The 26,124-nt window shown below is 35.1% G+C and overlaps 1 protein-coding gene across 1 annotated transcript; it reads left to right on the forward strand.

The window, feature by feature from the left end:
• Positions 1–7,066, forward strand: LOC115626113 (ficolin-1-like). Its single transcript, XM_030521369.1, has 3 exons — positions 1–96; positions 4,296–4,783; positions 7,054–7,066. The coding sequence occupies exons 1-3, from the start codon at positions 1–3 to the stop codon at positions 7,064–7,066; spliced, it is 597 nt and encodes a 198-aa protein (XP_030377229.1).
• Positions 7,067–26,124: the final 19,058 nt, after the last annotated feature.

The following is a 26,124-nucleotide window of genomic DNA, read 5'->3' on the forward strand; positions in this document are numbered from 1 at the left end:
ATGTACTCCTCTGCTTCACAGCTCGCTGGTGGCGATACCTTCAAGTACACGTTGACATCGTCCTCAGCACTGCTTTGCAACGGCTTGGCTATTCATGTAAAAGATATGCTTCAATTTTTACTACCTGTGCTGGCTGACAAGTCTACAAGTATAGTACGAGTTTCCCTGAGTTTCTCGACAACTACTATAACTCAATCAGTCTTCAATTGACCGTGTAATGTGTGCCTTCCCCCCAATTACTTTTTGTTTGTTGTCTGACCCGTTTATCTGACGATTTCAACATACAAACTAAACTGCAAAGTTTTGCGCCAGTTACGTGAGCATTATACCTGAGTGGCAGTGAAGTAAGGTAAGGAAACCACGTTTGTTTTCTTTTAACATCGGCTGCTTTAAGCTCAGCTCAGCAATCAATTTATTTTAAATATTTAAAAGCAATGCCGCAGTGCATTCACAATTATTGAGCGATGGTGGCGAACAGGCAACTACGGAATAAACTGTAAATCAGTCAGTGTACTCCATAAAGCCATGATTTCGTCCTTTCAGTGACTTGAGTGCCTTCGAATTAAGGCTCGAACACTTGACAGTTAAAAGTAGGTAGGCAGGCACTCGCTATTCAATCATGCAATTAACATTAATTATCATACCTATATATACACATCCCCGTATTGTTGCACCTCAAAGGCTGTCCTTCACTCCACTTATTGACCACATGTCGTATACTTTATGCCTTTTTTCGCCTATCTGCGCACTTTGCGATGTGCATTGTCATGCTGCCATCAAAAATATTTCCCTCCTCGTTACGATATTGTCTCTGATTTCCCAACAGACCGCCTAAATGGCGGACTTGTTTCGTATGAGTCGTAATTATTGTGCAGGTATATTGGAGTCCAGTAGGAAAGAGTTGCATTCAAAGCAGAGAATATTACAATAGGTACATACTTGAACCATACAAAATAGTAAATAAATAACCATAATTAGAAACAACTACAACTTTCTCGCATTTTTGGAGGGAATTCACTACGCAACTGAGATAGTTGCGATGATCAAGACGAAAGGGACTCGACACAATAGGTCAATTGAAACTAAACTAGTTGAGCTTCTGAGCGAATAAAAAGGTGCTTAGAAGGCTATTGCGTAATAGTTAGTTATTTGTTAGAAACATTAACAATAATATAAACAATCTTTACTGCAATGATCGAGTCGATTTATCGAGGGATAGTTTGTAATTTTTATTATTAAGCCCACGTTAAGCGCAGTGTGTCTCCTTATTTCGAATTCCTTGCATAACCATCTAACTCTCTCACTCACTTTCTATTTGAGTTGATCTGAAAGGCAGTCAGTCACAAAAAACTTCCTCTGGACCAAGAACACAATGTGGCTCGGATCGAAAAAAGTGTTTCTAGGAGCCTAATCGGTTGCTTCTACTTGTTATGGACTCTTTGAGTAAGTGAAAATCTACTATCAAATGTGATTTTTTAAATATTTTTGACTTGTAAGGAGGAGAACCAAGTTTATATAGGAATTTGACAATATAGGCGATTGATAAATTGGATAACCATTCACTTTAAAATTTTGTTGAAAGTAAAGCCGTGCGTACAAAACCTATTTAAATAAATGAAAGTTTGCTTTTTGATTTCATTGATAAGAAGAAATGATAAATATTAAATAGGCACAGGATTAAGATAAACATTTTAATTTTTATCAGCTTCTACTTAATATGTATACTAAAAACAGTCGTAGGTCAATAAACTATATTAAAGTTAAGCATTCCTCACGTAATTGATGTTTTATTACTCCATTCTAACCAAGATTCAAAGGCAGATGTAGTCTTAATAAGTTCAAAACGTTTTGATCTTGCAATTTAGTATATCTCATTACATATATCTTCTGACATACCTGAGAATTTTGTTGGTCATATTCATAAAAAGTAATGCAGTGAATTGGGGAACCTTTTGACCAGACAATAAAAGAAAATGCATTCTACACTGAAGATATTCGCATCTTTTTCCACTTTCAAAAGGAAGCATTTCTTCTCAACCAAGAAAATTACTTTAGTTCCGAGATATTTTCAACTCCTAAAACCGCATGTAATTTATTTCAATTAACTATTTAATTATACCTTCGCACATAACATATATATAGTACGTTTTAATAAAAATATTTAATAACACATCTGTTACTCAATTAATCCTCAAGGTAAGCTTTAATTGTTTTAAACGTGACTGCCGACAAACAGCAAGCACACTATTTTATAACAAAATGACAGTTTTAATTACTTAACACGCGCATTTTTACATATTTTATATAAAAAATGGCATGCTGGTATACTCGTACGAATAGAAATCTAGCTTTTCGTTTTGGCTTTCACTTGTCAGTGAGTGTTTTAAAATAACGTACCTTTGCCGAGATGGCATTTTTTGCGGGTCGTGCGAATTCCTCATTCGCTTAAGATATGTTTGACTTCATGACTTCCTGATGACATAAATGTAGCATTTTTTTCAGTCCTTTCATTAAAGTCACACCTGTGCACAAAATTCGCAAAAGTCCCAGCTGGAGTCACGCAAGAAAAAAAAAACAAACAAACACAAATTCCTCTGTCTGGTGCGAGCTGTGTGCGCGGGTTCTCGGTTTGTTAGCTTCAAAGTCAATTAGTGTAATTAATTTGGTTTCCCGGGAATGCGTGCGCCATGCAAAGGTGGACCGAACAGTTCGGGTCCAGACCATTCGACCAGGTGACAGGCTGGCTGCCGCACAGCGTCCATTTATCAAAAAATGCACAAAAACGAAAACGAATAACTGTGCGATAAAAGAGGCAATCCCTTTACATTTGTCCCTTTTTTAATTTCAAAACATTGAAACCCACAAAAATGCCGCCAAAGCGTTGAAGTCAACGCTGATTGAGCTTTCGTTTGCCTCGTTTTAGGTCCCAGCTCTGTCACGCCTTTCCTTTTTGTGTGTCAACTATAGAGATGGGCGCGTGATTCGATTGTTGCGGTGCAGATAATACTAAACGAATATGTCTGAAAATCAGGCATTGCATTGCAATAAAACTAAAGCAATTTATATCAACGGCTATGTGGCACTCGGGACCATAAATCCATTTCAAGTTTTCAAAATTAAATGTATTTTGCAGAAAACAAAACATTTAAAAACAATATACAACAACTGAACACTCCGATTATTTATATTATGTTGAGACAAATCAGCAATAACAACTGCTGATGAGAGATTACATATCTGTTCTTTAATTAATAAAAAGTTCAAAGAATTACGGGAACAATTTTCAATCTCGTCCTTTTTCAGACTTAATAGAGTCTGGGTACCATTAATTATTCTATATTTTAAACTTTCTGAGATCGTTGCGGACAGCTGGCCAGACGGAGATAGTTATTTTGTCTTGTCATACTAATCAAGAATATATATAATTTGTGGGGTCTATGTGTTATATTTATTTTATATTATTATTTATGGCTCTTGAATAGCACAATGACGGCCTGACTTACAGGCTGTTTTAGATGCTATAACATATTATAATATTAATATATTATTAATGTACATGCCAATAATATATTACTGTATTTATTTATATTTAAATATATATAATCATGCAGAAAGGTCTTAATGCTATCACCCGCAGCTGCTGCTCGATCGTTTAAATACGAAGTTCTCCGCATTTAAGCCTCACTTGCTTATCAGTTAATGTGTTAATAAGGGAAACCACAAACAAAATCTAGAGATTTTACATAAATAGCGCCTTCTCACCGACATCAGCTCAGTCTATTTTATACCTTTCATCGAAATATCGAACATATCACAAGTAACAGTATTTCCAAAAATAAAATTGAAAAAATATATTTAGGTCCATTTAGAAGACACCATACACACACATATGGAGGACAATTCAACAAAATCAAGGTATTTATACCTACATTATATAAAGAAATAAACCAGGGTTTCGTATGTTTAAAGCAGCTTTACACCAGAGGTACTTTGAAATCCAAATGAAAGAAAAAGGTCTTTCGAATTTTGAGTGGCTATATTGTTTTCAATTTTGTTAACCACATTTGCAATACTTTAGAAAGTCTAATTTAACATAATGGTATTATTATAAATAACAAATTAACAAATTTGTTGTTCAAAATTTGATGAGAAATTTCTAGTGTTATAACTACAATCAGCTTTTAAGGATCATTTTTGTTTACATCAAATAGATTAAAACAGGAACTGGAACTCTTGAGCTCCCTTGCGATTGATTATATCGATGCCAGTAGTGATGCGAGCTTGCAAAAACTAAGCGAGTGGAGATTCTTAGCAAGGTGGTGGATAGCAATAACAGTCTCGAGCCATTCGATGTGGCCTGTGATGCTAAGCTGGCAGGAGCAGGCTGGACCGTCATCCTTCGCCGCTCAGGTGATAAGGTCAACTTCTATCGGAAATGGGCGCAGTATAAGCAAGGGTTCGGGGATCTAGGGAGCGACTTTTTTATCGGTTTAGATAAACTCCATGCAATAACAACATCGCAACCACATGAGCTTTATGTCCATCTGGAAGATTTCGATGGTGAGAGCCGATATGCCCTCTACGATGACTTTCAGATTAGCAACGAAGCGCAGGACTATGCCCTCGCAAAGTTGGGCAGCTACTCAGGTGATGCTGGAAATTCGCTAAGCGATCATTTACATTATGGATTTACAACGTACGACAACGACAATGATGGATGGGGCGATGGCAATTGTGCACAATGGGCCATGGGCGCCTATTGGTATAACAACTGTGGGCCTAGGTACGTAAAAATTGTTGATAAGATTTAATTTTCATTTACTCTACCTCTGGCTTCTCACAAACATGTCAACAGCAACCTCTATGGACCATATCTTCGTGGTAACGCCTTGGGCAGCTTTAAAGGTATATATTGGAATACTTGGCGTGGCTCTGAGAATTACTATTCACTTGTGCAATTAATGGTGAGACCCAGATTTTATTGCGTCCAACCAAAAAGCACATTGCACTGAATATTTCAATCTAGCATATGAATGAAGAAATCAATTGAAATGTCATGTATAATGCTTCTTACAACTAATCACTAAGCTTCGAGTACGAAATAAATTGGTATAATACGAACTTTACACTACTTAGTAAATCGACAAATTTATACTTTGTTAGGAAAATATTAGGAAGTGACATTTGCATCGAAATATTGCAATCTTTCCTATGCTTTAGTTTAGAATAGGATGTCGAGCACGAAACACGAATAAGTAAAATGTACACGCAAAATATAATAATAAATAAAATCACTGAAAAATAAAAAGCATACATGCGTTTCTATGCGTCTGTGTATGTGTGTGTGTACAGAGTAGAAATAACAACAATCGCTGCTGGCAGAGCATAGATTTTATGACTATAAATTTCCACACCACTGTCAAATGCGAACTAACAAAATATAAATGGCAACTTTGAGTAAAACTTTTAAGAAATTCGGTAGCTATGGAACATCACTAATAGGGAGAGAGGAGGGAATTGAGGGTGGATCAGAAAAGAGACACAAACTTGTCCATTCTATTCTATTCTATTCTATTCTATTCTATTCTATTCTATTCTATTCTATTCTATTTTTTAAATTTTATACATCAAATGTATATTAAAAAAATTTTAAAATACCTGTGAGTTACTTAAAAAGGTGTATTCAATTTCCAGCCCGAGTTAAAAAATGTTCGTAATAAATAAAGAACTAAATTCAAAACATAGTTTTTGTGTGTGATTCATTAAATGTTTTGAGCTCGAGCTGGAAAACACAATACATCTATTAAAACACCTTCTAAGTTGAACAACTGCTTTTGAGTAGGAAAACTAGAAAACCAACTTTTGAGTTGAACAACTTAATAAGAAAACCCTTTTTATTTCTATCGAATTAATTTATTTTGTTTTATCAAATCAAGAATAAAAAGCACAGGAAAAACCTTTTAAATTGAATTTTTTGAAAATAAAAACTCTCTCACGCCCTCATTCCTGATATTTGCACACTCTGAAATGATTTGTGGGCCTTTTTTTTTAATTTTGGCTTTGTGCTGTGTGGCTTTGTGTGACTTTAATCAAATATGCAATGCAGAAAGGCTGCTACCAGCCATCGGCATTTAACTCATTGTTGCCGGATGGATTTAAGGTGGTAGTGCAAACAGTGCGTATGCGTAATGTGTGCATCAGCATTACAAAGTCAAATTGATTTAATGGTAAGATGCTCGGCAATGGCCCGAGCTGTGGCTGCTGTTGGAAAAGACGACGACAGTCAAACACTTCAGTTGCCTCATTTTAATGGCCCTTTTCCAGCGAGTCATTCTGCCAGGTGGCACTTAGTACTTGCAACCACACTCAGGCGACTACCAATAAGTGGATTAGCTTTTTACTTGAGTGGCTTGGAGTGAGAGGCGGGGGGCTGCTGTTGGTATACCGCATGCGGTAAATAAGCCAAAGCGCTGATGACAAAGTCGACGCAGACGATGACGACACGCTTTTAACTGCTGCCAGTTGCACAATGAAGCTGCCGCCCGGTGAAGCCGACAGAGCCACCAGAATCGCCTGAGCCGCCGGCTTTAAGCCCCGTTAAGCGCCAAATGTGTCGCGGCTAATGTGTGTTTTATTGGATTTATTGTTTCACGCCAACTTAGCAGAACGTCAAACAAAAAGGCTAAGGCTGCCGCCATCGCCATCGCCACAGCCCCCACCGTCAACGTCAGAATCGCTTTTGTTGACGAGTTTCGTGGCTCCCAGCGGCCTTTGATTGAAAGCAAGTGGCGAGCTAAAATTAAAGTACAGACAATAGCTTCGGGTTTCCTCATTGTGGCAGACAACCATAGACAGGCAGACCGACAGGCGGACAAACAAATAAGTTGACACGCAGACAATGTCGGGCCATTTGAATTGCCCGACAGTCGTCTAAATTGCTTCCGTTACTGCAACTCAACTTTCTGCTTTCTGCATTCTGTTGAACTCTGCCTCATAAATTATGCAAATTTTAACAAGTCAACTCCAATCTGATGCATTTGACATTGCGCTTAGTGTGGCACTGTAAGCTAAGATGAGTTTAATTAAAATAGAGAACGAGAATAAGCTCATTATATATTTACAATTGATTTCTGAATCGCCTGAAGGCGAAACAGGCAGTGCCTAATTGAATTTGATTGCAAGTAGGAATGAAATACACGTGCGGAAATGGGGAAAAGTAAAGTCTTTATATAGTTAACAGAAGTAAAGTAGATGAAGAAACGAAGTATATATAAAGAATTACTTTTGCATCCATTCTCTTAACGAATTTAACGAATTAAGTTATACTTCCAAATTCAAACTACGAGTATGTGGAGAAATCCGAAAATAAAACCAAGAGCAAGCCCGACAATGAAATAATCTGTACCTAAACAAATTTCTGTGTAGTACTGAAAATTTTGAATTAAATTGTTTCGCTAATAATTGTACTTGGAACCGAATGATTTAGATGACAATCGTATGTTTGGTTTATGTCGATTCGTCTCTTCATGATGATTAAAAATACTACATAAATATACTTTATGCGGTTGGCGCTTCGTTCAACCTGTTACATATTTTTCACAAGCCTAATATACCCCATTACCCTACCGGTACAGGGTATAAGAAATTCGGATTGTTTAAAGTAATTTACTCATCTAATAAAAAGTAAGCGCAAACTCTTATAAATATGCATATGAAAGTTATCTTCAATTGTAAGTATTATAGATGCAAACGTCTTCTCCATCTTCCCTCCTGATCTTCAAATTCATAAATGGCTTATGATTGATCGAGATTCTGGTGTTGCGTCTTGCAATCCCTACATCAGACCTTTCCTTCAACTAATTGCTTTTGGATTTTGCTTTGCCTTTCGCCTTGCCCTTCGGCTGCTTCTCGCGAATTATTATTTTTCTGTGACGTTTCCCTTATTTCTGTTGCAACTAATTAGGCTTGAAGAACGACTAACAAGCAGAAGTTTTCAATGCATCGATTTTTTTCAGAATAATTTAAAAAGTATTTTCTTTATAAATCGTCATAAAATTCGTATACAATTTTACATTTGTAATGCAATTTATTTTTCTAATTTTCCACAAGGATACTTGTTATTCACAATAAAAATAAAACTGGCTCGTTGGCTAAGTCCAAATCTAAGATGACAAAATGAGAAATACATATTATAAGGATAAACTGTACATGAACTAACGAGTACATGTATAAATGAAATATTTTTTTAATAGTAGAAACCAGCATAGTTTTCAGAAAATTCACCATTCAAAAAGGTATAATTTTCAATTCAATACAATTTGTTGTCTTTATTTATTTCAATTTATCTCGTGATGCTAAAAACACAGTATAATACAAACACCAAACCTTTTCCGTTTAGACTTTAAGCCCCCCCTCTCTTTCCCCATCACTTCGAAAACATCGCTAATAGCTATTCTAAAGCATATTTCTATTTGCTCAACATTTAACATTAAAATTGCGCTTTTAGTTTTTTTAAAGACTTTGTTAGACCATGGTTACATGCAGCTTTCAATTAGGCGAATCAATCTTTGGCGTTATAACCCAAAAACTTTCATTTTAGTGATATTTAATTGGCATATTGCTTAATCATTACGAAATTGACATCATGCCACATTTTGGTGTGTTCGCTAATATTTGAACAGCCAACCATGGTGATAGCATCGTTGACCCCACAAATTTCCGCTTTTTAAAGCATTTTTGGTACTTTCTGACATCATCTAGCACCACACATTCGTAGCTGCGTTTGTTACATCATTGGCCATATATCAAGCTTGAACTCTTTATAGCTCTTCATTATGCAGCCTGCGCTGTAGTTAAATAGAAAGGAAGAGGAATTCAGCAACTAAATTGGCACACACATAAATATTTAATACCACAAAGCCGTTCTATCATTTAGCCTCAATCCATTTTATTCAGCCTGCCTGCCATTCTGAATGTTTGCCAATGCGACATGGCGAACTCAACAAAAATTAAGCATCTTAAAAATTTCATAATTTGTCTTGTCATTAAGTCGACGTTGGTTGTTGGGAGCCCCGGAAAGTTGTATGCAGAGCGCTGCACATTGCTGTCACTCGTAAATTTCAATGGCGGCACCGAGCCGCCGCCGAAACTGCTGCGCCGCGCCGCGCCATTCCCATGCCCCGTTGATCTGTTGCCAAGAGCCAGTCATTGGCTTTGGCACACGCTTAACCATTTCAGGATTTACTATGAAGCGAAAACGAACAGAAAAAATGGCCGTCATTGGGGCCAAAATTTATGCTCGTCTGAGATTTGAACATTTCCGACTATTTTCCTCTTCTTTTTCTGGAAACTAGAGTTGCAGTAAAATCGTGCTGGCGGTCTTGTTGGCGCCATCAAGGACGTCCAAGTGACTGAAAACTCAAATGACCGTTTTGACTCTTTCGAACTTGCTTATATTTATCTTTTTTTTATTTAAAAAGAATATGTTGCCAACGGATAGGAGGGAATCTCTATTTTAGAACACAGCAAAATAGGCTGATTGCACGATGAGTGTTGGAATTATTGTTTGAAAGAAATTATTTCTTGAAGAATTCCAAAGCGGATATTGCATTTTACGGACAATAATGCGAGAACTTAAGCAATGGAGAAAATATAATGGAAATGTAAATTAGCTAAAAGTAACAGAGCTGCCAATGTAAAATTAAAGCGACTTAATTTGAATTAAAATTTAATATTTCTAAACAGTATTACAGATATCACAATTTATGTTGACCGTTTTAAAATAATTTTGATTTAAAATTAAATAAATCATTAGTACATTTAATGGTCCACTACACACTATATAATATTCACATAAAATAAAAACTTAAACTACATCTTCTATTAATAATTTTACCAAATCCTTTAATATTAAACGGGAGCCGCCTTTACAAACATTTCTCTTCACTCATGATGATGGCATTCGGTATGTCAACAATTGTGCATTGTTTATGCAAATTGTTTGGCAATTTGTTCAAAATCTACTTATGGGCGGCAAATGCTGTACTTATTGAGTATTATTTTGTGAGGCTGCTGCCATTATAATTAGGCAAGCAGGCCACGGGCTTCATTAAGGCATCGAACCATGAACTTTTCAACTTGTTTTAAATGTCCCGAAAATTGTTGGAGCGCTTGAATTATGTAAGTTAATTTGCAGAACGCTGAAAAGGATGACAAGAAGTGCCGCACATACACACACACACACACACACACAGTCGAGCTACTGGTGCTCTGCTATTGCCGGTAACTGGCGGCAGTAATGCCAACAAGAGTTATTTCCCACAGACCGGAAGGGAAGTCGACATAAATTGCGGTTAGAAATTGCGTTGGCCGTGCGAATGTATGGGTGTGTGCTTTGACTTAGTCTGGCTTTGCTGCTTGGTAGTTGAACTGTTTTATTTAATACAAATGGCAGCGGAGTTACTTGTAGGCGACATTTGCCTTCAGAAATTCAGTTTGTTTACCTGCTGGCGACAACTCAGCTTCGTGTTTGCTGCTCTGCATGCGTCAATGCACAAATATAGGGCCTAGCATCGGAGCAGGACGAAGTTGAAGCTGCAGGATTGGCAATCGACGCCGGCATGTTTGACACTGTGGCTTTAATAGATTTACCTCCCTATTTATGGACTACAGTGGGAACGAGAAGTATGTAGGTAGTATTGATTGAACTGTTTGTCGACTCTTCCATTCTGACCTACTTTTCTGCTCACCATTTAAAACATAAAGACTTTTGAAAACTATTTTGTGGAGACCACAATTTTATTAAAATTGCTAAGAGCTGTTTTTTAAGTAGTTGTTTTTATCTAAACAGAGTTTTTAATTACTTCATTTAACCTTATTTAAATTAATAGATTTTTCAAGTAAAAATCTACACCAAATTACAGTTTAAAAACCGATTGATGAAAATTCATATGAAATTTTGAGTGGTAATATATTCATCTGTAATCCACTAAAGTTCCATACAAACGTATAATAAATATGTAATTCGAAAAATTCTGAATTCAACTTTACGCTAAATATAAATATTACATTGTTTTTAAATGCCATAGTAAGAAAATGTTTGCTAAATAAACGCACTATGTTTCAACATTAGTATATTTAATCACAAAACATACTAAATATAAAATCTACTTTTCCTCAAATTCTTAATCCATTAACCGAAACATAAGCATATACTTATACAAGAGCGACAATTGATAAATCGAGCAGAGTTTACATGTAACTTATGGCATTATATGAAACTTACAGAAGTTATGTTTCCAAAGCTGAACTATGTCAATATTTTGACAAATATATACCACAAATATAATATTTTTAATATTAAACAAATAAAATATTTGTAGCATTATATTACATTTTCCTTTTTTTATTATCTTAAACTAAACATGTAGTACTAATCTACATATTTTGTATGCATTTTTTGTATTTTGTATTTCAAATTTCAAATTGGGCACAGAAGATTCCACACCAATAGCTAATACTATTCGCTTACTAATTGATAATCTAACTTATTCCGCACCAACATTTAATCAACAAATATCGAGACTCATATTTTCTGATTAAACAGAACTGAACTGAGCTCCCCCGCCAGACGTGCTTAAATACCTTAACCGCAACTATGGTGCACATTCTAAACTCTTGCCACAGGCATTAATGGTGGAGGGTGGGGTTTAGGGGCAAGCAAGCAACTTGAGACGCGACCTCGTTAGTTGCCGACTGGCTGGACTTTTCAGGAGGCCAGGTATTGACAGGACGCAGAACTTCAATTTAGTGCCAACCAAAATAAACAGCGTTTCGTGCTCGCTGTAATAAACATAAATCAAGGCATTGCAAATAATTCAGTGGTCCTAAATAATTGATTTTGATTGCCCGACAACATAAGATGGAAATAACATGCAAAGGAAAGTATGTTTAACGTTAAAATTATACACGTAGATTAAAAAAAGAATGCAAGTTTGGAATGTTTTGCAATTGTTTTTAGATCCTTTTTTGCTAAGCTGTTGAGTTTTGTACTGGAAATACTACTATTGTAGAGTTTTCAAATCTTCCAGTTGAAGAAAGCGATCTTGAAGACTGTCGACCACCAAGTTTTAGCAATGCATGATAAATTAATAAGCATTAATTAAAACATGAGAATAGCTTAGAATAGCTTATACACATGTTTTGTATACTAATTAATGCCAAATCCGAAACTGAAATAAGCAGTGCTGATCAAAATACCATTAACATATTAATTCAAAAATAAATTTAATATACCAATCATATACTTTAATAAACAATGACGTAACCCAGAATGTTAAAAGAATATCTATTTATTGCTCCTATTGACTACAAAAACATTTTAGAAGATGTTGAGAGGAATATTAAAAAGCATGCGCTTATATAAATCTAAAAAAAAAACTTTTCCTTTTTCTACAATGATACAGAGAAATAGTAGTTCTTTTTTACTTTAAAAACTTGAGAGTATTACAATTATAAATTGGATTCAATCACATTTCGAAAGAAGCAGGTTTTATATTTTAAATTTCGTTACACCTTGGAGTCTGTAGAAATCATAGAAAATTTAAAATATTACAAAATTTCTATAAAAATAAATAAACGTTACTAAACACGTAGACTAAGAAAAAGCAGCTGACCTAAATATTTTTTAAATGGTTTCAAATGATTTCAATTGATCAGTGTTTTTAAGTAAGAGTATCATAATAATCACAAATACCGATGGAAATCAATCCAAGTATTACACATAATATTTGTAGATGTAAATAAACAAATAATTCATACTATTAGTGTAGATTGGAGGAAAACCGTGAAAACCGTTTTGTAGAGTTTGATAAGCAAAATAAATAAATAAGGAAAATTGAAATACACATTTGTTAAATATTTTTAAGTAATCAGGCGAATTGAAAAAAGGCCAGAAATGTGATATTGGATTAAATACATATAAAGAAAAAGATTCATTTAAAAAGCCATGTTGAGATGAGAAATAACATAATCATCCTTCTTAAATGTTCTATGAAAATCGCCATTCTGCTCATGACCGATAGTTAATTGTGAATAGCTGGCATTTCATCCGAGATGAACTCATTGTCCTGTTTTCATTTCAACAGTTACCTGTTGGTTGTTTTCAACTAACCTGTCCACTGCACTCAACTGGCCGCATTTTTTGTTTAATATTGCGACCGAAAAAAGTACAATACCCAAACTTGTTCTCATGTTTTCTTATTTGTCTGCGGCTCCTTTCATTTCATTTCCAGTTACAGTTGTGAGGGCCTGTGGCAAGTGCATGTGAGTTGTGAGCCTGATTTCCCAGGTGTCATATGAGCTGCCCACCCAAATATGCCTGTGTGTGTGTGTGTGTGTGTGCTTTCGAGTCCTTGGAGGTGCCACCCGCATGTATTTTCATATTTCGGCCTGACCATTTGTGGTGCTGTGTACCTATATGTTTGTGTCTTGTTTTCTAGGCTGACAAGTCTTGGCATTTGTGGCTGTTGTTGTTGTTGTTGTTGTTGCTGTTGTCGCTGCCGTGCGTCTGTCTCTGAAATGCATTATACGTGGCCTGTATGCTTATGTATGAATGCAGCCAGATAGCAGCCACTTGTGTTTTTGATTTACTTGTTCGGGCTTTTGAAATGCAACTCAAGCTGCAAACTTATTTTATGGCCAGGATATTGCATGTTTGTGAGATGAACATGGCACGAATATTTGTTGCTCCTCGGTCTCTTTTGTAATCACAAATTCTAGACGTAATCATGCAAATTACAGTTTCTAATTTTAAGACAAATAAGAAACATAGAACTTATATTTTCTGCACTCAAACTACTACGACTAAACTATTTAATATGGCTAGCTGCAGAGTAAAAGAAACAACTAGATCCTTCACGATGGATAACAAAGGATGATAAAGTGAATACATTGTAAAGACTTCTTTGATTGTTCAGTTATAGACAACAATGCGAAAAAAGGATATGCTGTTGGCAAAATATACGTACACAATAGATACAAATAAGTTTTTGTTCTATACTATTAGCAATTCTATGAGGTCTCATATAGCTTTACTTAAACAATTTTAGAATATCACCATTTTAACTGAGCATTTAAATATTTTTTATTAAGCTACAGTAAACGGCAATTTGGTGCGGCCGTCTACAAATTTTAATTTAAAAAGTATTATATAAGAGGCTTCGAATGAACCGGGAGTATCGAAGATAAACCCTTGCAAAATAAATAAAATCTACCAAATACTTGAACTATATAGTACAATATGTGCAGTTATTATAATAGAGCTTTTATCAGATAAACAAAAGAATGTCTATTGACAACAAACGGCGAATTTTTGTTTACAATGTTTCTACATTCAGATTAAATCAAATATTTTGAAAGAATGCTTTTTTCGTTTCAACATTTGTGTAGCCTTTAATTAACCAAAAATAGGATTCCTAGTCACAAGCTTCTAAAGATTTGTTCGCAAAACGTTTTAAATGATTCTATTAAAAGAAATGGATACAATGTAGCAATATATTCTACTAATATTTTAAATTATCTTATTAAGTGGAGTTTTGAATGCTTTCTTTCCAAAAAACATCCTCAATATTTATTTCAGTCTAATGCGGCTACCGAATTTTCAGCCCTTTATTCTACAAAACTATATTTCAAATATTTACTGCAGCCTTTTTTATGGCTACATCGGTAATACGAGTAATGTCGAAAGCAAGACTGTCATCTAATTTGGGGTCATCTGAGCCCAGAAATATGCAAAAACTTTGAAATAGGTAAGAATGCAATGACGTCACACGCCCCACATTGTTGCCATTGCCTTTACCTGCCGCCGACTGCCAACAACGCAGTGGCAAGCATTACCCATTTTTAATTAAATTGCTTGCCAAGCAAACAACATTTTTGCGTCGTGGACTTTGTGGTTAATTTACTATGTAATTTCCGAGTGAACGGCGTAGAGGAGGCGACCTGGAGGCGGAGATGGAGCCCAGCCAGCAGACCCAGCGACTTATTTGCGCTGCTCTACACACTTGAATTTTAATATATATTTGAGTGAACGGGGAGGGGGGGTGAGAAGGTTGGGAAGAGGTAGCTGGCTCAGCAAAAGATGCAACCAAAATGCGGCGACGCCATTAAATCATACCTTATGTCTGGCTGCTGCGCCTGCAGGTATGCTGCAATTTCCGGCAACGCCTTTAAAAATAATAAACCTTAAATGTTGTAAGAAATCTGCCACGCGCCCAAAATGCTTTCAACAAGTTACAAATTTTGCGTCTACGTGCATGTTCCGGCCCACATTTGCCCGCAATGCTTGCCCCATTGGGTGCTGGTGCCCATTTTTGGCCAAAAAGAGCTCGCATTGTTATTTTTGTCGCGTAGATCTGATCAATGACCTACGTGCCAGCAGCCCTACAGCCCCATTGCTTGTCTATGGCTCGTTATTGAGCTGTGCCATTATATTTCAATGCAAGTTACTGACAGTAAGCACTCGATGAATGCAATGAAGTAGAGTGCTTGGGCCATTTCAATAGTTATATTTGGATACATACATCCATATGTTTTATATAATTACACCCTGTCCCCAAAAGGTAGTAAGGCGTATTAAGTTTGTGCAAAGTACACAATGTTTTTATAGATGAATGCCTTCAGAGACGACTTAGCCCACACTGCCCAACACGCAGTCTGTTTTAGTTTCTAATTGCTACTTCCGCCTTCAATTTAATCAAATTCGGGGCAATTCTACACGGTTTTTAAGTTATTTTTGTATATATTTTTTTAATTTTTTCTTATATTGCTTTTTTAATATATTTTTCGAGTATTTTTAAAAACATTTTAATACATTTTTATAGTTGTATAATAAATTCCTTTGCACTTTTAAAAATGTTTATACATTGTAATATTTTTACATTATTTCTTTATTTTTATATACATACATTTTGAAAGATTTGTACGAATTTTTTTCTAATTTATATGCTTTAATAGCTTTCTAAAAGTTTGTTTATATTTTTAATTATTATTTATTTTTTTACATATATATCCATTTTCCAAAAAAGAAAAAAGGTGAAATAATTGGTACCCAGAATGTTCATTAGAAACATTTTTAATTTAAAAAGAAAAATAAAGAATAAAAAGTTAAAAAAATCAATCGATTGATGCATTTTTATGGATTTTACAGGTGTTTTATCTGCTTTAAATTTAAGTTGATTAAAGTCACAATAAAGTTAGGTATAATTACTGCTCGTAACTACAAGTAGTAACTTTAAAATTGATATAATTTTCAAGATTTCTCAATATTATATTTTCAAAAATTATGAGACATATGCAAAGTTGAGCCTGCTAGTATTTACTGTACTCACTTTTTTGGCCCTGTCGGAAATTGTGGGAAATTGATTGAACTAAATGGCAAATATCAGGCAGCAAATTGGCTGTGACAATAAGCAGCATATCTGCTAACTTGGCCTTTGGCTGTGTGAACGAAGCAAACCCACTGAGCCAAAGCAGGCTGAGAACGCACCGTTCCCTGCATTCCAGTCATCAGCAGTGCAGACATTATCATGTTTTATATGTCAGTCTCAAGTGCCTCAGCCAGACGACGAGCTGTGACTCAAGTGACTGACTGCTACCTGCTTTTGTTGGCTTCAAGTGAATACGAAGCCTGTGGCTCTCATTTTGAAAGCAAAGTATAAGCTCGTAGTACAAGTGTGCATAGAATTAGAGAGAGAGAGAGACGCCTTTCTATCTAGTCCATTTAATTTTGTGAATGCATAACGCAGAGACATCGGCAATACACTTTTGCCAATGACAGCCATAGTTTGGGAAGTGGTCGGTCAGCGGTCAAGTGAAATATGAGTCAGGAGTCAAAGGCATTGGCAAGAAGGCAGCAAACATGGCCAATGTGATCAAAGAACGAAGATTGATGGCCGGAGAGACGCTTGACGAGAGCGTGTTGAGCACTTTCGAATGCATTTTTTGGCAATTAATCAATTGCCAAATTGCGGCTTGATTAATTGAGCTTAGTGTCAAACGCAATTAGTGGCTAATAAATTGGTTAAAAGTTGATTTGCTCGATTCGTTTGATTTGTTTAGTAATAGAACAGGTCCCAAATGCTTATCAAATTACAGCGGAAAATTAGTTAGAAGATGTTAATACTCACAATGGTTAAGCATTAATGATTTAATAGTTCAAAACTTAATAAATAAAACGTAATTAATAAGTAGTAATAAAATCAAATATAAACTGAACTTTAATTTACTTTGCTTTTACAGTAGTTCTGCTTAATTTTCTTTTGTTTCTAAAAGTTTGTAAGTAGACTAGGTTAATATGAGGGCAAAACTAATTTAGGTTTGCAACTAATAAGTAATTCTCTACCTTAATTTTAAATTTACTCAGCATAGAGAAACCTTATATACTTTAATATATATGTGTAATTATATATTTTGATTAAAAAATATATAAAAACGTCAAAAAATCTAAAAAGTTAAAAATTATTATTGTACGTTTTTATATTTTTTGTATTAATATATTTTATATTATTTCTTTATATTTTCAAAGATTTTTATATATTTTATTTATATACAAGAGGCTACTATTGCTAAAAAGAAATCTCAACCTGAGGAATATATATATAGGCTGTACATTGCATGCAGACTTTGCAAAGAAATTTTGTTATTCCATAGCATGTGATGGACTAATAAATGGTGTTTAACGGATATTACATCTAAGAGACAATTTAATTTGTCCTAGAAAAGGGTCCCACCTATAAGTCCACAAAAAAAGTGTTTTTATATTTTTTTTTTAGAGTTTTGTTGAGCTCCTTGTTTCAATGCAGATGTTTTGCTGATGACCTATAAAGATATTAGTGGTAATTTTGACCGCGTCTATTTATGATTAAATATGAAAAGAGGAAGCAGGGTGTATTCGAGGTGTATCCGATTCAAACTTTTCTTTCAGTCATTAAAAAAGATTTCCTCTCGACACTCTTTGTTCAGGTTGTTCTGTGATCTACCTTTGAGCAAATTTTTATTAAAATTGTATAAGAGTGAAAACATAATTGATGTACAATTTGTATGCAACAGACAGTCGAAATGAAAGTAGAGTATTAAAATATTGGTTTAAAACCGAGTTCGACATTTTGTAATGGATCTACTTATTAATAAGATATAGTAGACAACGTTTCAGATCATTTCAAAATCGATTCAATAGCTTTGCAACGCTTTGTTGTTTCCAAGTATGAAGGTATGATCCTGCCACTTAATCATCATTCTCTGTGTCCGTACCTGTGTCATTTCTTTGCGTGCGTCACTCAAAGCAAGAGTTGACTTTTAATTCAGTTGAAACGAATTGTGTCAAATAGTCAGTCAGTTTGAACATCGTGACTGGGTTGGTCTTTGTCGCCGAGTCAGTAAGTCATTGAAATAGAACGCCAAGTTTACCTTCGTTGGACTGAACGTCAGTTGTTTGGCGCCCACCCTGCTACCAGCCCCGGCCTGGCTCTTCCTTTCTCATTTGTTTTTCTGCTGGCCGTCGAGTGTTTCCTTTGACTGGGACTGGGCCTGCCATCTTTTTTGTCGCACAGTTTTCACTTCTTTGCCAACTGCGAAGTGGATTTATTGTTGCGAGTGGCAAATACAAATATCCAAACCTACTACAAGCACAGCCCATGGCTTGAGTCATAGTCCCACATCAATTTTGTCACACAAAAACCAAAAACCTAAAGCCGACTTTCCACTTTTCCACAGAAGAGCTAAGCAGAGGAGAGCAGAGCAGAGCAGAACAGTGTGTAGATGGAGCTTGTCATGTACAATATTTTTCATGTTAACAATAGTCGTCAATGTTGGCTACAGTCAAGGAATGGGCTGGCTAAGAGGCAGGGGGCAGGGGTACGGGCTGGCTCTGTGGGTTTCGTCACTTCAATTTCGATGGCTCAAGAAATTTGTTGTTCTTGCCGTCCTTTGTTTTTGTTATTTTTATTGTTGTTGTTGTTAATGTTGTACTTCAGCTAAAAACTGTGCCAGTTGCGCCCGCACTGTCGACGCAATCTTGTGGCTCACACAAATAAAACAATGTGGCCGATAGATGGTTGTTGATGTTTCGATGGGCGGGTGGTGTGCTAAAGGGCTGGCATAGTGGCTTGGATGGTTTGCGGGTGGTTGGCTTAGACGCCGCTTTTTGTCTTCGACTTGTATAGTTCGTCGGTATTTTACTGTCTATATAGCTCTGCAATGGTTGTCAAAAAAGGAAACTTATGTGACCTCTTATTTGAGTTTTCAATGGTTGCCTTTAAGATGGCCTAATTGAGTTTCTTGCCCAGAGCGTAGTGCTGTGAAAAATGTGTGCAAGAGTGATGAATTATCTGCGATTGAATTTAATCAACTAATTGCTTGATTTATTGATACATTCAACCGATATTAAATTACTTAACAAGTGCTATTTTTTATATGAATTTATGGAATTCCAAAACGTTAACGTTATTTATAAAACAATATCGCCAAATGACCCAGACGATAATCAGCGGAAGAATACAGTCACATTAAATTAATTAACTATATTAAGTATTAGTATGTGTGATTACATGCTAGAGCTGCTTAGTTCGATGATGCAGTTCAAACATCTAGACATTGTCCTCTTCAGCACCCCGTGGCTGCTCCTGTTCTTTAAAGCCGCGAATAAAGCTCAGTTTCTCTCTAGGTATTCAAAGGTCTGTTTGTAAAAACATTAGACAAACCAGACTAACAGAACTCGCAGTAGCTATAGATACACCGAATAATTGGGGGCGATTACTTGCATTATAAAGTCACAGAGAATCAGATGTGGTTCTATGTAAAACAAATAAATTTCCTGCGAAACACATTCCGTTCTACAAATACCGACCGAGAAGATGATGGATTAACGATAGTGAAAGACGTAGTCTAATCCATTAGATAATATATGTTTGTTAAATTAGAAAGCGCAAATGACTCCAGTATTTTTACTTTAACATGCAATATCAATAATTAGCGAGCAGTTTAGCCAAAATTTCGAAATTGGTTATAAAAAAGTTAACAAAACGACATTCTACGAGAACGGAAGCTCTACTTTTGTATTGTTTTCACATATGATGGAAGTTTGTTCTACTTCAAACAAACAGCGGAAGTTCTTTGTTACTTTGGCTTTTTGGTTTGCCAAATGCTTAATCCTTAGGAGGCACAGGAACTTTACAATTCTGTAAAATAACCAAGCCTTGGCTTGGCACATTTCCCAATATGAATTTAACTAAAATTCTATTTATTAATGCTTTCCAACTATTCAAACTTTTTATTTATTGAAGGCTTTAATGTAATGTTGAGATATAAGTAAGCTATTGTTCTCTTTAGATTTATGAAAAATGGTTTTATAAACTCCATGATTTTAGTTAAATTGTCTTTTATTGGATGAAATATTGCAGCTTATGGAACAGGAAAGTGTTTAATTCTGTGTATTATGGAATAGGGAAGTGCAAAAAAAAGCTGCAAAGTTGACAAAGGTTGTCAGAGATGTAAGAAGGTGGATCGAATATAAGTTTGTGGATAAGTCTTGTATGTGACATTTGAGCCTCATTTAATTATTGAGATGTTATTGTAAAAAGTACATATAATTAAAATGAATCTCCTGAAGGAAGGACAATTCTTTTACCCAAACACATACAAACGCTTTGTTTCTTTTATTACAAAAAATAAATTAAAATAATATAAAATAGTTAATTCTGAAATCATAATAGTTTAAGAACTCATTGCGAATAAATATTGCAAAAATGCAGAAAGAAACTGTCAGTTTTGGACATTTTTCTTACTCGTACGTATTTTTAACTAAAAATTTAAACAAATGTTCGCTCCATCTAGTTCACAATATTCCTAATTTTTGGATTTTAGTTTTCGCACAGAGTTACCAAATACGAAGCACTATAAAGTATGTTGCAGGCACTGGTGGTCTTTTCAAAAAATGTTTAGCGGCTGCCCAAATTGCCATAAAACGTTTAAGCCAAATCCGATTTGTCGCTAATTGGTCGTTGTGGGTGCGTGTGGCAAACAAATGAAAGTAAAACTTTCGTAATTGAGCAAATGAACAAACCGTACCTACAAAACCGCATGACGTGCCTCAAATATGCAGCAGCGAACGCGAACGCGAATGTGAATCGCGTGCGTCGCGGAAAAGTGAGAAAAATGACAGCAGCGGCGAATGTGGGCGCTTCGGTTTTATGACGCTTTAAGAATGGGCCAAATGACCCAGACGTTGGCCAACATGCAAGCATCAGACCGAGCGACAAGATACTTCAAATACGTTAAAAGCTGTGGTCGTCGCGTCGGCCAACTTTTTAAGTGCTCAATAAAAAGTGATGGGGAAGGGAAAGGAAAACCACAAAGGCGACGACAAATTCCCTCTTCTTCTATGCATTTATGCTTCCAACACCACTTGTCAGGCAATTAAGCATTTTCGAGTGTTTTATAATGAGCATTTGATCACGTGGCTAGGCGCCGCCCATTCAATGCACATTATCGGCTCTTTAATGGTCACACGCCGAATTTGTAACTCCGGAGTGCGGCCTAATCGGCGGGGAAAACATGCATTTTTGTGTTCCTAATCGAAGCGACTACATGGCGCGGTTCGTTTCATGCTACTCCTAACTATTCGTTAACTTTCACTGAATGCAGAATAGTATAATAAAACTATTTTATATTTATCATATATAACATAGATTGGAGAATATTTGTAGGAACAGTTAGAAATTAAGGCTACAGTTATTATCACAAAATAAATGCAGGCTCATAATACTGTTTGCCCGAAAAATTATTTTGTCGATTTAGCTTGAAGCTCCTCAATTGTGTGAAAACCGTGTCCCCGGAGTGGTATTTTCAATCTTTTAAATCAAGGTTTTGGAACGAAGAACGAGTGAAGTGGTCAAATGTTTTTGGAACCCAGCGAGATTTGACTTTTACGATTCGACGTTTCTAGCTGTCAATTGACGATCGATTTTGGAGCACCAATTGATTGATCATTGATTTACTTAATGTGTTTTTCATCAGTTCATAATCTTGGTTGTCTTGGATGTGATTTGTCTTCTCTTTCTCGACCCTCGTCTTTAAACATTTTATGCCATTCAAAAATTTCGGCTGCAGAAATTCCGCTCTTTACATTGTAAAAATCGAAAACATCACTTAAGCTACATAAAATGGCCAACAATTAAGACTCATTTGGCTTAGATATTAAAATAATTATATGTATGTAAATGTAAATGCATTGTGATTATTTGTAGTTGAAAAAATATAATCATTATGCGCTGATGATACTGTTTTTAAGTGAAATCAGTTCATGCAATCAGGGATGGCTTCTCATTGTCCGAAGCAAAAGGATTACAGAGAATATACGACAGTATGAAATGAAGGGAAAGTGGGAAGTGGAAGTATATGTTGTTAATAATTCTTACTATTCTATTCAAAATACTTTAACTGTAATCGTTACTCACGAACTTGTTTAAGGTGAGACCATATATTTGTATAGTACGTAGTTTGAAACTAAACCTCTGTTCCTAAAGGCCCAAAAAAGTAATTAGGATTGTGTAAATTATATAAAATGCAGAAAACAAAATATGCACTAATACATAGTTCATATTTTCAACAAAAAATTCTGCAATTAAAATTAATCTTAAAACAGGACCAGTTTGAAAGTTTTATACTTTATACTTTTTAAATGGAAATATATTCCTAACCTAAATAACAGAATTCCTACACAAAAGCTATACAAAATCTGTGAAAAATTAAAAGTTTTCTTGACCGAAATGTCGAGCACCTCCAACATTAACCTTTGCGTGTTATTGCATGCATAAAAAATATGAACTATGTATAATTGTGCCCAGCATACAAAGCCCCCGACATTCGTCCTTCAAGTTCAATTAGTTGCGAAATAACGGAAAAGTCGCAGCGCATAGTCAATTGATACTAATAATTATGGTCAATAATAAATGGTGAGAAGCAGCCAAGAGGCAAAGCGAAAAGCAAAGCAAAATCTAAAAGCAATTAGTGGCAGGAATTTTTAAGTCATCATTGGTTGGGTCTTTAATGCCGCATTTCTTAGAGGAAGTATTTTGCAGCTTCTGCTCCCTTTTGGGGCGACATTATTAACACGTGACTTCAAATTTTAATTGGCTGGCAGTACGTGGCTGGAAACGTGTATGGTTTGTCCCACCGTTAATAATAGTAATAATAACAACGATAATAGTAATAACAATAAAGTTGCCTGCAAAAGGTAAAAGTTGAGTGAAACTGCTATCAAAATAAGAAAAACAACAATATCACAGAATAGCAACGGAAAAGCGGGAAAAAGTTGCATCCAAAAGCGTTGAAGCAAAGTCATAAAAAAGTTAAATATTGCGCATACGCCGCGCTGGTTCCGCTGTTACTCTTCTTTTGATGCTCCCCTATAATAACGTTGTAAAACGCAACTATTTATCGCTACAAAAATGTTTATCAAAGTGGCATGAATATTATTTGTGGCTTTGTTTCTTTCTTTTACGCCTTTCCAGTATATTGTTTTTAAGTCGGCGGTATTTTAATTTATTCATATTTCTACCTGCATACAACTTTTTTTATAGCCGCCGAATTTGGTAAAGAGTTGTTTATTTATGGTATTGATGGCTTAAATTAATTTCAATACATTTCTGAGGTATTCCTTGCCTGCTTATGTGGGACTGAAAGCAAAAATTCAATTAAAATTAGCGAGAAATTTCGTCAGAAAACGTTATATAAATAAAGTGCTGAATTGTGAAGTATCAAAATATTTAAATAATCGCAATATATTTTGTGAGCCGATGATATAAGTAAGTAGTAATACTTGTATGTTTGTTCAATAGTACATTTGATTGAAATTAGTATTACGATGCAATGCTTATACTTATACAATACTTATTATTATACTTGTACAGTGAAAACTCTCTTGGTCGGACAGTCACGGTCGGCCAATTTTTGTCCGCCCAAGGGGAGTGTCCGCTTAAGGGGATACTTAAATACTTTAAACACCGATCGAATGTTTTTAAAAAAAGTGGTCGCCGAAGAGAGCGTCCACATAAAAGAGGTGTCCATTAAAAGAGTGTTCACTGTATATTAGAGCTTACTATGTTTCATAAAATATGACACTTGTAGGGTTTGATTGACAAGCCACTATAAATTCGAATTGTTTTACCTATGATAATACCCAGCCATTCCAATATTAGGGGACACTATTTGTAAAGCTAAATCGAATAAGGTACTACAGGCTTCAGAAGAGAAATTTCGGACTGCTTCGAGGATTGGATTAGATTGGATTACATACAATGTATGGCTGTACATTGCATTCGGCGAGAGTTAATTTGAAAGCGATAATATATATATAAAAGAATAAACAACGAATACAAAAGCCAGTTTTGCACACAATAAAGTACTTCTCAGAAACAACCCAAATTAGTTGATTAAAAGATATTCAAAATTATTTATGCTTCAATTAACGTTCAAGCGCAATATTATATTTTCTTTTAACTCATTCCTTTTTGCTCGACTTATTACGTTTTATGGATATTATTTTCAATCTAGCAGCAGAAGTGAAGATAGGGTGAATGAAGGTATTCCAGTAATCAAATGCCATTAAGCTGCTCTCAAATGCGCTTCGCAGCTTTCCAAGTGCAGATATGCTGCCATATGTATGTATGTGTGTGCATAAATGTGGGTGGGGCGGGGTGGCTGTGCCAGCAAGTGTATTAGAACAGACAAAAGCCATCGTCGTGTGTCACATGACTTGAAAAATTCTTTTAGTTGGGACAAAAAAGATACGCAGAAAACGAGCACAGCATTCTTTTCAAAGATTTAAAAGAAAACTCAAGGATCAAGTTGCGAAGGCTGCCTTCGGTTCCATGTGCGTAAGTACATACATTTTCATGCATTACATACACACCCACACATCTTCAGAGGCTCAGGCGGTGATAAGCCCCTGTGCGCTAGTTAAACTAGAAAGGGAATTGAAGGAAGAGGTTTGGAAGAAAGTAAATTTGTTGCTTAAATAAAATTGAAGAGTGTAATAATTTTGTGAAATTGTTCAAGTCTATATTTTTATATTCATTTGGAGATGTGTACTATACTTTAAACAAGCCTTTAAAGCCTATTTGTATTATAATGCCCTCCAAGGTGCAAACATTTTTCATATAAATATATATAGAAAAATACGTACAACTTTCTGTTACTTTTTATAGTTTTCTGAACATTTCTCATAATTTGAAATAAATTTATTCAACACTCTATAAAAATGCCGATTCACAGCCAAATGTGATATTGTAGAAACTATTAATCAAATCATTTTTAAATTGCGTACTTAAAGGATTTTCAAATTAGAGTATCCAAGTGGTCCCAAGTTTTGAAAAGGACAAATATGATTTTTTTTCGACAAGCTCCCATTTCCCCGCTTTAAGTCATTTTTCCATAACTTCTTCAATTGTACTTGGGAGTAGGGCCCGCTTTAATCCAGCATTCCATTATTGTTTATTTGTTTCTAATATTATTGTGCACATGTTAAAAACTTTAAAATAATTCCAAGTTAAATTTTTTATGTATATTTAAAAATATGAACATACTTCAGATAACTCTGAATCTATGTATTTTTTAAAGTATAGTTTAATTAATGCATTCAAACTTTTTAAATAGTTTAATATATGTATTAAATTATACATTTAAAAACAATTTTATTGTATGCACTATTTAATTTTTATGTAACGAATATTGTGCGTTATACGCATTATATTTTATATGGATAGTTAGGAATGTTTGAGTCATTCACAATTCTAAGATTATATTTTTTAATAGCTTAGATTTTTGATATTGATTAAACAATATGGAACATGTATTTGTATTTACTTTTTCTCTGTAAAATTTCCATTTAATAAAAATAATTGAAGATCTTTCAACTGTTGCAAAAGGTCTGGCCAGACATTCCCGACAACTTTCACAAATCTCTGTTAACTGATAACCTTCCCGCAATCAACACTGCTTTTCGCTTTGTTATTGGATTTTCCCGCAAATCGAAACTTGGAACCCATGCCCCCCACTAAGGCGTACATT

Source organism: Scaptodrosophila lebanonensis, unplaced genomic scaffold (assembly GCF_003285725.1).
Source record: "Scaptodrosophila lebanonensis strain 11010-0011.00,11010-0021.00 unplaced genomic scaffold, SlebRS2 tig00000080-arrow-pilon, whole genome shotgun sequence".
Lineage (NCBI taxonomy): Eukaryota > Metazoa > Arthropoda > Insecta > Diptera > Drosophilidae > Scaptodrosophila > Scaptodrosophila lebanonensis.